This window comes from Pipistrellus kuhlii, unplaced genomic scaffold, assembly GCF_014108245.1.
Source record: "Pipistrellus kuhlii isolate mPipKuh1 unplaced genomic scaffold, mPipKuh1.p scaffold_m20_p_17, whole genome shotgun sequence".
Lineage (NCBI taxonomy): Eukaryota > Metazoa > Chordata > Mammalia > Chiroptera > Vespertilionidae > Pipistrellus > Pipistrellus kuhlii.
Window position 1 is genome coordinate 14,008,474 of NW_023425482.1, and position 15,004 is coordinate 14,023,477.

Here is a 15,004-nt window from a genome sequence, read left to right on the forward strand (position 1 = left end):
TCTAAAATGGTTCTAAATGCTGCTGTTTACTTTACAGGGTTGATTACATGTGTTTATGACTGTGATGTTGGGTTTTAATGCACATAAAATATTTTAGGACACTATTTGTTTCAGAATCTTTTTTTCTTCATTTCCCTTCTCTAAAAACTGGTGCGTCTTATGGTCCGGTGCGTCTTATGGTCCGAAAAATACGGTATCTGCATGTATATATAATATATGTGCGTGTATATATATATAGACACAAAATATGATTAAGTATGCATATATAAGATGAATGCAAATATAAAATATAAATTTTAAATTATATACAAAAATATAAATATTACGTAGGTTTCATAAGGAAGGTGCATTTGGTAATAGATTTAAAGGTAAATTGGATTTTGCAAGTTGGATAGGCTGGGTAATATTAGGTCTAGTAATAATTAATGTTGTTTTCTAATACTTTCTTAAATCGAATTTATTTAAACAATACAACAAAATTTAATCAACAATATAGTTGCCGTTGTTTTCTACTACTTGTGCCCAACGCTCAGGAAGCATTTTTAATCCCTCTGTTGTAAAATTCTTGTGATTTTGATGCAAAAAATTCGGTCAATGCATTTTTGAGGCATTCTTCATTATTAAATTTTTTTCCAAGAAGAAAGTTTTGCAAAGAACGAAACAAATGGTAATCGGAAGGGACAATATCAGGAGAATATGCAGGTTGAGGGAGAACTTCCCATTCCAACTGGCGCAGTTTTTCAGCAGTGATTCTTGCAGTATGCGGTCGTGCGTTATCGTGGTGAAAAATTACGCCCTTCCGATTAATCAGCGTGGGTTCTTTTTCCCTTAAAGCTTGGGCTAACCTTTCCAATTGGGCACTATACACTGCACTTGTAATGGTTTGGTTAGATGGTAAAAGTTCATAATGAAGAATTCCTTTAAAATTCCACCAAACACACAACATCACTTTTTTCGCATGCAAGTCAGGTTTTGGCGTGGGCTGCGGAGCCTCATTTTTGTCCAACCATTGAGGCCGCCTTTTCAAATTAACATACAGCACCCATTTTTCATCTCTGGTAACAATTTGCTCTAAAAATGGCAAATGGTTTTGACGAGAGAGGAGCGAACTGCAAATTGTGACTCTTTGATTACGGTTATTGTCGGTCAACTCATGAGGAACCCATTTTCCAAACTTTTGGACTTTGCCAAGTGCACGCAATTGATTGGAAATTGTTTTTTGTGAACAATTTAAAGTTGTCGCAAGCTCTTGTTGGGTAATTTGAGGATTTTGCACCAAAAGAGCTTAAAGAGCTTCTTGATCAAAATTGGACACACGGCCTCGACCACTCTTGTCATCTAATGAAAAATTTCCCTCGCGAAATTTCTCAAACCAAAGCTGGCATTTTCTGGCGCTAACTGCATCTTGACCAAGAGCACTACAGATGTTTTTTGCAGCTTCACTTGCTTTTCTTCCTAATTGGAACTCGTAAAGCATGCAGTGCCGAATATGCTCTTCATCCGCCATCTTCTTAGCCCTAGTTTTGCAACAAAAACCAAACCAAACACAAACTTTTTCAAGCAAAACTTGTTAATTGCACTTCACACGTTCTGTAGATACCACGTGTTTGAAGGTTATGTCAATACAATTCAACGCCAAGCAAGATTTTAAATGAATGTTTAAAAACGACATTAATTATTACTAGACCCGATAGCAGGTATATGCAAAAGGATATTTTGAAAGTAAGTCATTGGAAAATTCTTAGTAAACCTACTGTCTCCCCTGCACAGTCTTGGGTACATTGAGAATAAACAAGGAATATGTAGCTTCCCTGACTGATTACAGTGAAGTACAAGAGAATTGTATCTTTTATACAATCGGGCAAATTATACAATCAGAACACTTAATCAAGTGTTACATGGTTGTTTTGTAGTATTTTGATGTTAAAGCTTTCTGAATTGGGGATTACCAATTAAACTGGCATACATATATGGCATATGTATATATAATAATATATATATATATTATTTAAGAGAGGAAGAAAGAGAAATAGAAACATCAATGATGAGGGAGAATCACCGACTGGCTGTCTCCCACCTGGCCCCACTGGGGATCGAGCCCACAACCCAGGCATGTGCCCTTGGCCAAAATCAAACCCAGGACCATTCAGTCCGCAGGCTGATGTTCTCTCCACTGAGCCAAACCAGCCAGAGCATAAACAGACCATTTTTAAAGTCTCCTGTGGCTTTTTTATCTTTATCTACAGCCCCAATAATGAACATGGAAGGCAGGGAATCAGAGACAAAAGGAAAATCACTCTAATTGCCCGAGGTTAACAACTTGTAGAGCTACAGAGGTTAATAACTTGTCAAATGATTCTTGGGATTTTAGGAAGAAAGCAATGGTGTGTGCTATTTGGGAGACACTTTTGTCTTTAACCTCCCACTTAGACCTACCTCAAGGACGTTGAAGCCCCAGCATCCTAATTCACTCAGAGTTGATTATCTCTAAAAACTCTCAACTTGACCCAAGTCAATAACTTAAACATTTTGATAAAAAATTATTATTTTTAAAAAATATGTCTTTATTGATTTTTAAAGAGAGAAGAAGCAAGACAAACACAACACATCAATCCGCTACCTCCTGCACACTCCCTACTGGGGATCAAGACTGAAACCAGGCATATGCCCTGACCAGGAACCTAACCAATGACCTCTTGGGTCATGGATCGATGCTCAACCACTGAGCCACATGAGCCAGGCCAAAAAAAAAAAATTTTAAGGGTAGATTCTACCTTCCCTTTAGAAGCTTATAATTGTTTTTTCCTTCATTCAATGAGCTTTCATTTGACTGGTTGGTTGGTTGGTTGGTTGAGTGTAACCTATGATATGCCAAGCCCTTTCTTGGAAATTTTGATATAGGAGTAACTGAGCTATACTCAACTACAATACATTTCTCATGCTCTATTGAGGAGGCATTGAACTTTATCACCATCAATTTACAATTATATTCTAAAAGTTATAATACTTTTGTAAAGGTGGTACCAGCAAGAGATAAGGATATTGCTAACCAATGTCAGGTTCCTTGTTGTAGAGATATAATTGACCATAAACTACATTGAAACTCTGTAGTTACTTTAAATATTGTGAGCATTTACCTGAAGTAGATTTTAGGCGTTTTCTTCTTCCTTTTTTTTTTTTTTTAACCAATTGTCACCAACCTTAGCCCAAGTATTTTCCTCTACTGACCTTTCTCCCTAGAAACATTCTGTTTCTGTGTTTGCCTATAGAAATGGAATGATTCAACGTTCTCATCTCTGTGACAAATTCACACTCTGATTTGTGTGGGTTTCCCATAGGGAGGATTATTGATCAACCATCATGCAGACCAGTCTTTGAATAGTTTTTGTCAGTGGCAGTCTGCCCTCAGTGGAAAGAATGGCAAGAGGCATGACCATGCCATCTTACTCACGGGACTTGACATTTGTTCCTGGAAGAATGAACCATGTGACACTTTAGGTATGGTATGAACAGATGCTTTACACACACCCCTGGTAGCTGAAAACACAGTATGGAATCTTCCTATCGGGTGGGTGGCCCTTGTGATCATTAATAAGGAGACCTCATACTTAAATGGTGGAGTGTCCCTCTTGTGAGTATTGTTCTATTTAACTGAGCTCAGCATGGAATGGGGAGCCCACTTATTTTCTGTGTTTTTCTTTTTAACTCTATTGAGGCTCATTGAGGCATGAGATGAATTATTTAACTAGAGAAGCTGTGGTTTATTCCATAAGCACCATTACTGCAGGACTGGGTGGGCTAAAGAGAATGTGATTGGTCTCCATGGTACTTAACTGTGCTCCTTGGTAGCAGTGTCTCCTTTGAAAAGTTACTTGAGCTTTAAATGACTTAGGCCTTCTATATTTGTACAAGACAGTGAGTGAGCACTAAGGCTTTTACATCTGTACTGTATTTTCTAGTCTATTCTACTGCATATAGTAGGGATTCATCAATTTGTTTAATGAATTGATGCTCATCTAGATCAATATAGATGGTGATGGTGGTGGTAGCAATGGTGCATGCATTCATTTAACTGAATTTAACACTAACTGGGTACCTAGCCTTGCTTTACTGGTTATGAGGACTCAAAACTTGGGAGAAACTAAAATCATGTAGTTCAAGATACAAACAAGAACAGGCTTGAGTGATTTATGACTGTTCTTAGGAGGAACTAGTTTTTGGAAACAGGAATATTTATCACATTATAGTGAACAGGAGAAAAATTAATTTTATCTATTTGCATTACATAGGCATTTTCATGTTATTTGCCTTAGAAATAGAGCAGAATGTGTTTTCTCTTAGAAAATAAACCTGAGCTGTGATGCTAATACTCTGTTTCCCCGAAAATAAGACAGTGTCTTATATTAATTTTTACTCCCAAAGATGCGCTAGGTCTTATTTTGAGGGGATGTCTTATTTTTCCATGAAGAAGAATATGGTACACATTTATTGTTAAATGAAAATAAAGGAAATTTATTATCTGAATACAGTATGGTAGTACAGTAGTTGTCAACACAAACCAGACAAGCTGTGAATCCTACAGTATCAAGAATTTACTCATTTATTCAATGGCAATCATGTCATCATCTTCTGGAACATCATCATAACAATCCAATTCCTGAATTTCCTGGTGAATTTCTTGTGACTCCATTTCTTTCAGAATCAGTGGACCAAATCTCTCATGTTTAGCCTGGGGGGGGGGGCTTATTTTCAGGGAGATGCCTTATATTTCACTCAGAAGGAAACCTGTAAGTAGGTCTTATTTTCGGAGGATGTCTTATTTTCGGGGAAACACGGTACTACTGTGAAGTAAGCATTTTATATTGGTTTAACTAGTTAATCATTTCATCAGCTCCTCTGACCCAAATAATAAACTGAGATAAGGCATATAAATGTTCTGTGACTTATTGTCCTGTATGTAAAATGAGAATTACAATATTCAACTTCAAAGTGTTATTAGGAGAGTCAATTGATGATCATATCTTTAGAAGAAAGAAAATAATAAAAACTACATTTATCTGTTTGGACAGGAGAGAGAACCATATACCTTTAGTGTTTTCCTGCAAATAAAAAACCCCACAAAAACAAAAACAAAAAACCACAGACACAAAGAACCACACAAATTAATAAATTCATTAAACTAAAACTGCGCAGAACATTTGGAGCACATAAGAAATGATGAGGTATCTGTGTGTGTTTCCTTTGGACTAACATTTGAAATTGATCTTTCAATAGGGTTCGCTCCCATCAGTGGAATGTGCAGTAAGTACCGAAGCTGTACCATCAATGAGGACACAGGGCTTGGCCTGGCCTTCACCATCGCTCATGAGTCAGGGCACAAGTAAGTGACTTTGTATGAAGCCTGTGATCCATTGACATTCCTCTAATAATTACTATTGATATAAGTAGAATACCTAGGATACATCTGTGTAAAGCTTAGAATAGTGTCTGACTGTGTGAAGGGCTCAGTAAAGGCCATTGTGGATGTTGCGCTTTTTAAACAGCAGCATTTAGTAGCCACATCACATTCTGCAAAAACCAACTTCAAGTTATCTAGTAAAGCCTCTGGTAACTTAGGCATTTGCTTATATTGTTTCATGTTTTACTGAAGATATTTTTAGTTTATTATAATAAGGAAATAATGATGGAGACATGTAAATTCTCCAAAGTAATGGCATGCTAATTGTTTAAACACTTTTGATGCAAATTCTAAATATTCTTGTAGTTGGCATTATTATAGGCACTTTTGTGAGAATATAGTTAGGAATGATGAAACCTAAGAGAAATGAGATGGATATATTTTAGGAGGCATATGATCTGATATGGATACAGTTCTACAGAGAATTTTTAAACATTATTTGAGCCACAGCATCTACATTGGAATAAGCATACTGCTTTGCAAAATGACTATTTCACGGGCAGGCTCTTTGGATGTATGAGTTTAGGATTGTTTGTGTGCGTGCCTTATATTTGACATTTATACTGAATGTTCATTTTCAGAACATCCAATGAATTTTTGACTTAAAAGCAAATTCATCTATGCACAACTATCCTATCTAATAGAGAGGGGATATGCTAATTGACTGTAACACCCTCACAAAGATGGTGGCACCCACAGCCAATAAGGACGGAATATGCTAATAGATTGCTACACCCTCAAAGATAGCGGTGCCCACAGCCACAAGATGGTGATGTCCAATCCCTTTAGCCCTACCGGGGTGGCAGGCATGCAGCACAGCCAGGCCCGCTCCCAGGCGGGTCCGGCCGCTCCGCATGTCTGCCTCCAGAGTCCCCCAGTCCCCTCAGCTGCCCAACCACCCAGGGCCAGCCCCAGGCACAGGCAAGCCTCAGATGGCAACTGCCCAGTTGCCCAGGGCTGGCCTGAGGCACAGGGAAGCCTCGGATGTTTGCTGCTCAGCCACCCAAGGCCAGCCTGAGGGATGACCAAATGACTGAACAGTAGGCTATGTGGGGTGACCAGGCCAACAGGGGAGGGGAGTGTGAGGAGCAACCAGGCTGGCAGGATGGGAAGTTGGGGTTGACCAGGCCAGCAGGAGGACTGTTGAAGGCAACCAGGCCAGCAGAGGGGACAGCTGGAGACGACCAGGCCAGCTGGGAGGGTGCAGTTGGGGAAAACCAGGCCAGCAGTGGGGGGAGAGGGGGACAGTGAGGAGTGACTAGGCTGGCAGGAGAGTCAGTTGGAGGCAACCAGGCCAGCAGGGGCGGGGGTGCAGTTGGGGGGTGACTTGGCCGGTAGTGAGGAGCAGTTAGGGGTGACTGGACTGGCAGGAGAGGGGCAGTTAGGGGCGACCAGGCAGGCAGGCAGGTGAGTGATTAGGAGCCAGTGGTCCAGGATTGTGAGAGGGATGTCTGACTGCCAGTTTAAACAGGCAGTCGGACATTGCCTAAGGGGTCCCAGGTTGGAGAGGGTGCAGGCTGGGCTGAGGGGACCCCCCCGCCTCCATGCATGAATTTCATGCACCAAGCCTCTAGAAATTTACATTTGATATTTTTGTGTTAGTCTCTCGTGAGCTAAATTTATTATCTCTAGAAATTTGAATCTTGACCATACCATTATCTAATAGTTTCCTAGAATTTTATGTATATTCACAATTGCTTTCATAGCAAGATATGAATGAATCAATTTTACTATGAATGGCGGTGGTGCAAAAATGCCCATTAGGCACAAGACCCCTTTGTGCAGAGCAAGAAATAAAATATCTGTGAATGTCAAATGTATATCTAAATTTGTCTCACCATCATGAAGTCCAAATTAACAGGTCTCTCACTTTTCAAAATACTGGCCATTAAAATCTCGACTCATTCTTCATTATAAGTTAAAGTAACCAAAATTGAAATCCAACATTTTAATAAGGAAAAACAAAGACATTCTCCAGATGGAGTGAGGAAAGAATGGTCAGAATTAGAAGAAAGAACAGATATAAAATAAAATATACATACTCATGTTCTAAATAACATAGCCTTATAGGGGTAAATTTTGAAACAGACATTTCATGACATTTTGATATGCCTTTTGACATGTGCCAAGGAAAATGTATATTATTCTCTAAAATGCTGTTAAATCAAAATAAATTAGAAAATTTAACATTTTGAAGTTCAAAATTCAATTCAAACTTGATTTTATTATGTTCATAAAACTTCAGTGAAATGCTAATTTAATTACCATTTCCTCTTTAAATAAAGACTTTCATCTCTCCTCACCCATTGCCATCTGTCTGATTTTTACCCTTTCCTCTGGTTTTGATATATATATAAATTTCCTTATGTTTTTTACTTTCACAAATATGATTAGAAGGAGTGTCTCCCAGACCAACTCCTTTACTCTCCTGGTTCAGTATAAAGAAGAGTTGAATTGAGCAAAGCTGAGGAGAAAATGCTTTCTCTATTTGTTGAAGTAAATAATACCTATTTGTTAAATACATATATATTTGTGAATCTGCCACTTCTAAATAGCGGGGCATTCCCTGATGGTGTCATGGTGTATAGCCATTGGGGGTTACCTACCTGATCAATTGAGAGGAATGTTAGGAAAGTAGCTAGTTGTAGACACAATAGAATCCCATTTATGGTTGCAACACTAGCAATTATCTATTTACATTACATTGTAGTATGCTATCTGTAGAGGCTACCTTCAAAACTTAACTATATAAATAAGATTATATCGGAAGAACATGTTTATTTACACAGGAATCCTATCTGCTTCATAAAAATATTTTTTTTTCAGAGGCAAATTCTGCTCTTTTTTTTTTTTTGCTTTATTTTTAAAAAAAATATTTTTATTGATTTCAGAGAGGAAGAAATAGGGAGAGAGAAATAGAAACATCAGTGATGAGAGAGAATCATCAGTCTGCTGCCCCCTGCTCACCCCTTATTGGGGATGGATCCCATAACCCAGGCATGTGCCCTTGACCGGAATTAAACCTGAGACTCTTCAGTCCACAGGCCAGCGCTCTACCCACTGAGCCAAACCAGCTAGGGCCAAACTATGCTCCTTTAAGTAATTAGGTTAAGAGTAATCTAAGTTAATGATAAAGTTGATATCTGTCTCTTATCTGCCCCTCTAGAAGAAACACAAAAAGCTTTCTAGTGAACTGAGCTTTTTAGAGATAATTAAAGACAGTTATTCTCCTATCCTCTACCACTTGAATATGGCCTGAAGTAAGTACTTTGTGGTGTGTGTATTACACATGGATATGTACATCACTGTCATGTTCATTCTCCCAGTCAGGAGATTTGAGAACCATGTAGGTGTAATGTGCATGATTTATAGGGAGTAAACCACCTAAAATTATTTTTACTCTGTAATTGCTAGAACCTTCTGTGTAAATGGGACAAAGCAATGTTTTCTCATAAAATGTATTCAAAAGAAATCTTTTATATGCCTTCAATAAATGAGTTCAACCACTAATTTGTAAAGAGGTTTACGATTTAATTATGACCAGAGTTTGCGATTTCAGCTAATGAATGGGTCACCATTACAAGCTTGTGTCACACCAGCTGTATGCATGAACAACCCACAGCTTTCCATCAGCTTCTCTCTGTACCTACCTCCTACTCACACTAAACTTCCTTGCCATAGTCCCACGAATGGTGGCAAGAAATTTTGCTATTTGAATAAAAAGGAATTGGACTCTCTCCTCACTTCAGTTTAGCTTTAAAAAGTCTTGACTAAAAAAATTTCCCCCTTAAAATACCATTCTTGGATTCTTTTGTGGCCAAAACATACTATAACAAAGCTGTCAACATTATTTAAAATTTTCTCCATGAATTTCACAACACTTTATGTAGTAATTCATTTTTTGTCATTCCCTTTTCTTATAATCTTTTCTTTTTAAATATATTTTTATTGATTTCAGAAAGGAAGGAAGAGGGAGAGAGAAACGTCAGTGATGAGAGAGTATCTTATCGACTACCTCCTGCGCTCCCCACACTGGGGATTGAGCCCACAACATGGGCGTGTGCTTTGACCAGGAATGGAACCATGACCTCCTAGTTCATTGGTCAGCAAACTCATTAGTCAACAGAGCCAAATATCAACAGTACAACTATTGAAATTTCTTTTGAAAGCTAAATTTTTTTAAACTTATACTTCTTCTAATGCCACTTCTTCAAAATAGACTGGCCCAGGCCGTGGTATTTTGTGGAAGAGCTACACTCAAGGGGACAAAGAGCTGCATGTGGCTCACAAGCCCCCATTTGCCAACCACTATCCTAGATTATAGGTCAGTGCTCAACCACTGAGCGACACAGGCTGGGCTTTGCTTAACAACCTTGCTCACTCTGTCTCCCTCTTGGGCTCCTGGATTCTTAGGGCACCATTTTTCTCTTCTGATTATAATCAGGGAAGCGGGTTGTTCACAGAAGGCTTTGTTGTTTGCTTCAGCTTCGGCATGGTTCACGATGGAGAAGGCAACCCCTGCAGGAAGGCTGAAGGCAATATCATGTCTCCCACACTGACTGGAAACAATGGGGTATTTTCATGGTCTTCATGCAGCCGGCAGTATCTCAAGAAATTTCTTAGGTAAGACAGGCCAAAGCAGGGCTGCTCCCAGGTGTGGAGTGGTGCCAACGAACAGTGTTCAAAAGTGTGAAAACAAGTGTGCAGCGGGAATATCTTCTGACCCCCCAGTGAACAGAAAGGCTGACACATTCCAATGATGGTGGTGATGGTGCTGGTGGTGCTGGTGGTGCTGGTGGTGATGATGATGATGATATTGTCATTGTTGAAAAAACAGATGAAAAGCCTAATACTGTGCTATATACTCTCCACATAATGCCTCATTCAATCCTCACAGCAATCCTATTATTTCCTCATTCTCGAGCTGAGGAAATGGAGTCTTAGAGAGGATAATCGTGTTGCCTAAGGTTTTGCATCTTATGTCTGATAGAACTCCAAGCTCTGTGCTTATAACTATTTCTCTTTATGACCACCAGAGATTGCTAGATATGTGGGCTTTTCACTGTGACTAATTATTTTAATCTGATTAATTGATTTGATTTAAGAGTATTAAAAAAACACTAAAATGGTTATGCATGATTTTAATGAAAGGAGATTGCCTTGATTGGCTATTTTTTTGGAATGGTTGAGAGCTAATTCTATGTCCAAAGAATATTCAAAGAGGATGATAGCTATGTAAAACTTATTTTATAACTAAGAACTCTTGCATTATGTTAATAAAGTGTGAATTATAAAGGTAGCACTACTTGATTCATATTAAGTGATTAACCCAAAGTTGAAACTCTCTGAAAGTTTCCTTTAATTTATTTAGCAATAACATGTATTTGACTATTTGACCATTGTAACAGCACTATATGGATATATATATAATTTTATATGCATGTAGCTATATCTTATTAATCTGTGTTGACTCATAAGAACTCTCAGGTTCTAATCCCATCTCCCTTTGACCAGATGTTAGCGAATTTAAACATTTTCTCGGGAACTGATATTGATGCAGTAGTTTCCCCTTCTCTGTGGTTTTAGATACCTATGGTCAGTCATAGTCCAAAAATAATAAATGGAAAATTCCAGAAATAAAACAATTTAGAAGCTTTAAATTGCTCCTCATTATGAGTAATGTGATGGAATCCACTCCCTCCCGCTCAGGATGTGAATCATCCCTTTGTCCAGCATTTCCCACCGTATACGCTACCAACCCCTTTGCCATTTAGGAGCTGTCTTAGTCATCATCAGCTATCAGAGAATGTGAGAGTTCACATCCACATAATTTTTTTATTACAAAACATTGTTATAGTTCTGTTTTTATCACTAGTTATTGTTCATCTCTATGGTGCCTACCATATAAACTTTATCATATGTACATATGTATAGGAAAAAGCATGGTATACATGTGTACGGTTCAGTACTATTCATAGTTTCAGGCATCCACTGGGGGTCTTGGAACACATCTTGAAGAAATGGGGAGGGAGAAACTAGTGCATTTGTTTTACCTGTGCCACTGCATATTATTTAAAAATGTTTGTAGGTTTAGCAATATATACAGCACAGTCAAAGCTGATTCAATGTTGATGTCTAACAAATGATGTCCCCAAAAATAGTGAAAAATTGACAAACCTTTGACTCACAATAAGCTCTATCACATAGAAGATTTTCTTTTTAGCCGTCTTAAATCTATAATTTGGTGCCTGAAATTATTTTTTCTACCTCATGTGAGAATAGATATTATACATCAAGGTCAACTTAATACACAGGGGGCCGAGGAGGAGAGTAAGTTTATAGTTGTTTGTATGAAAAGTAATACAATAATTTAATATTAATAATACAAGAATAAACTCTGTTTTGGGTATTCACAACTATAAACCTACTTTTGCCTCACCCTGTAGATAGAATTTCCATTAACTCTGTGAAACAGTTAAATGCTTTTGGATTATAATAACAGCAGCAGCTGCTAACTTTGAACACTTAGCTATACTGCGTTAAGTGCTTTCTTTTTTCTTATTTGATCTGTATAGCAATATTTATGGGAGTCCTTGTCATAAACGAGATGTATAAGAGTTGCATGTTGACCATGACCCCCATTTGTCTGACTTCAAGGTCACACTTGGCCACCATGCTATTTTACCTCTCATTGATATCATAGTTTCATTAAGTCAGTGGAGGTAAGGTGATTTCTAAGAATAACCATGCCATCGAGACAGCTTGTTCCAGCTACACATGCCTCAGGGACATTACTGTACCTTATTCCCATGTGTTCTTTCTCCTGATTGCTTTCAAAAACCTGATTCATTTTTTTTTACTTGTAAATATCATTTGAAGTAAAATATATATTTGATTACTTCCCAGTATCTATAAAAAAATACATCATCACTTTCAACTCCCTGAAGATGGGCACTCTCTGTATGTTTAGTTTACTCTGCTCCCTATGCTGTCCACAGAGAAGGCACACAATGAAAATCCATTGAAGCTCTAACCAGTTTGGCTCAGTGGATGGAGCATCGGCCTGGAGACTGAAGGGTCCCAGGTTCAATTCCGGTCAAGGGCATGTACCTTGGTTGCGGGCACATCCCCAAGTAGGGGGTGTGCAGGAGGCAGCTGATCGATGTTTCTCTCTCATCAATATTTCTAACTCTATCCCTCTCCTTTCCTATCTGTAAAAAATCGATAAAATATATTTTTAAAAACCCATTGAATATTGTTGAGCAAGACCGTTGGGGAAAGTTTCTAATATGTTGACCTTGCCCATCTCTTAGCAGACCAGGCCAGGTCATGTGGATGGTCATAACTTCAGTACCACATGAAACCCTTTATGACTGTACAAATTGCATCTTAAACAGGACAAAATGCACTATTTGGGATAAATATGCATTTTAACTTTAAGCACATAACCTATTTCTTCAGCCATGCTGTTTTTTCTCTGCATGATTGCATTCAGAGGTTAATGATTTCAAGTTGCAGATCACAGGCAAACAAGGTCATTAACAAGGCTGTGTTGTCCCTGCAGTACACCTCAGGCTGGGTGTCTGGTGGATGAGCCCAAGCAAACAGGACAGTATAAATATCCGGACAAACTCCCAGGACAGATTTATGATGCCGACACACAGTGCAAGTGGCAATTTGGAGCAAAAGCCAAGTTATGCAGCCTCGGCTTTGTGAAGGTATGTTTGCTTGTGTTTTGAAACTTACATTAAGATCCTGCCATGTGTCTGTGTACCTAACCAAAGTATAAACATTTAGCTTGCTAAGGCCAAGGGTTGGAGTCTGGGTTATCTCGAAGATGTCAGTTGTTTGGCATGAAAATTAAGTGGCAATTTTACCATCAATGAATTATCCAGCCTTATCCCCCATAGACCATGCCTGGTTTTAATACCATCCGAATGCATCCTTGAAAGAACATTCCTCTGCTGTAGACGGAGATTTTTATCTCAAGTAGTTCATCTTGGTACCATAGTTTTTACCTACAGCTCATCTCTGTCTTCAGTATCATCAGGTTCAATCCACATTCCCTTTTAATATGATATGTTTGAAATAATCACCACCCAAAATACCTACGTGTGCCTTTTATATTATACAAAGACTCTTGATGATAGGCAACTCTTTTTGATAGGTAAACATTCAAGGTATATCTTGAGCAATTTTCATATGTTTGCGTCAAGCCTTTCATTCATTTTTGTGAGAAAGGTAGATGGGAAAAAGCAAAAAAGAGGATGTGCAAATAGAGGAACATTGTTCCAGTTGGTCAAAAATGACATCACTGACAACCTTAGCATCACTTAAAAGTAGATTCACTTTTGCTGAAACCGGTTTGGCTCAGTGGATAGAGTGTCGGCCTGTGGACTGGGGCGTCCTGGGTTCGATTCCGGTCAAGGGCATGTACCTTGGTTGCGGGCACATCCCCAGTGGGGGGCGGGCAGGAGGCAGCTGATCGATGACTCTCTAGCATCGATGTTTCTAACTCTCTATCTCTCTCCCTTCCTCTCTGTAAAAAAATCAATAAAATATATTTTAAAAAAAAGTAGATTCACTTTTAAGTTGGTTTATCCCTAGTACTGCAAGAGAAACAGGAAATCCTAGATCTGGATGTGGGGAAATTATGGAATTTTATAGCTAAATGTTCCCTCCTCTGTTTCTACTCTCCTTCTTTCTATTGCTCCTCTTTTCTTCTTCCTCTTTCTCCATCCACCACCATCACCACCATTCTTACTGTCATTGCCATCAATACCACAAGCACCATCATTACCAACAGCACCACCACTAACTTCCTTCTAGGAAATAATAACCATTAAATCACAGTGTGGCTATGGGGTTACGTATTTTTCTATTACAATTTCAATGTGTAACTATTTGAAAAGTTTTATACATACATCATTCACATTTTTTTTGTGTGTTCTCCATGATACATGAACCTATGTGATATCTATAAATGAATACACTTACAACTATTTCAAATTACATACCAAATTGATGCATTTGGCAGAGTAAATAGTCATTCACTTTGTTGTAACTCTTTGCTAATTTGTCTCCTGGTCACTTCATTCTTAGAGGATTCACTAGCTTATTCATTAATCAAATGTTTATAAAGCACTTATTATGCAGGAAACGCACAATTGGTAGTAGTTAGATTTTCTTTAGCAATATAAAGGAAGTTTCTAAAATTACTATCATTCCTTTAGGATCATGCATTCAGCAAACATTTGTGGGTGCCTGTTCTGTGTCAGACAGTGTGCAGGGCTTAAACAACCATTCTTAAATCCTAGACCTTTTTTTTCTTTACCTTGCTTTTGAAAGATAGTATCTCCATGTGATGGTCTTTCTGGGGAAGCAGAGCAAAGGGGAATGGAAATTCCACACTAAAGGATGGAATAAAATAAGGAAAAGCACAGAGATAGGAATGCCTGGCAGGATAGGAAGATTTGATTGAGAGAGAGATTACTGACAGTGACCATGGAGTAAGGTAGAGAAGGTAGGGTTGGTAGGGGGGCCTGA

The 15,004-nt window shown here is 38.4% G+C and overlaps 1 protein-coding gene across 2 annotated transcripts in view; it reads left to right on the forward strand.

Moving 5' to 3' along the window:
• Window positions 1–15,004, forward strand: part of ADAMTS18 (ADAM metallopeptidase with thrombospondin type 1 motif 18) — a 128,935-nt gene that overhangs the window by 62,741 nt on the left and 51,190 nt on the right. For both annotated transcript variants that reach the window (XM_036440983.2, XM_036440981.2), the window contains 4 exons: window positions 3,339–3,498; window positions 5,275–5,380; window positions 9,944–10,081; window positions 13,023–13,176. In XM_036440983.2, the coding sequence (XP_036296876.1) occupies window positions 3,339–3,498; window positions 5,275–5,380; window positions 9,944–10,081; window positions 13,023–13,176 (558 nt within the window). The remainder of the gene's footprint in view (window positions 1–3,338; window positions 3,499–5,274; window positions 5,381–9,943; window positions 10,082–13,022; window positions 13,177–15,004) is intronic.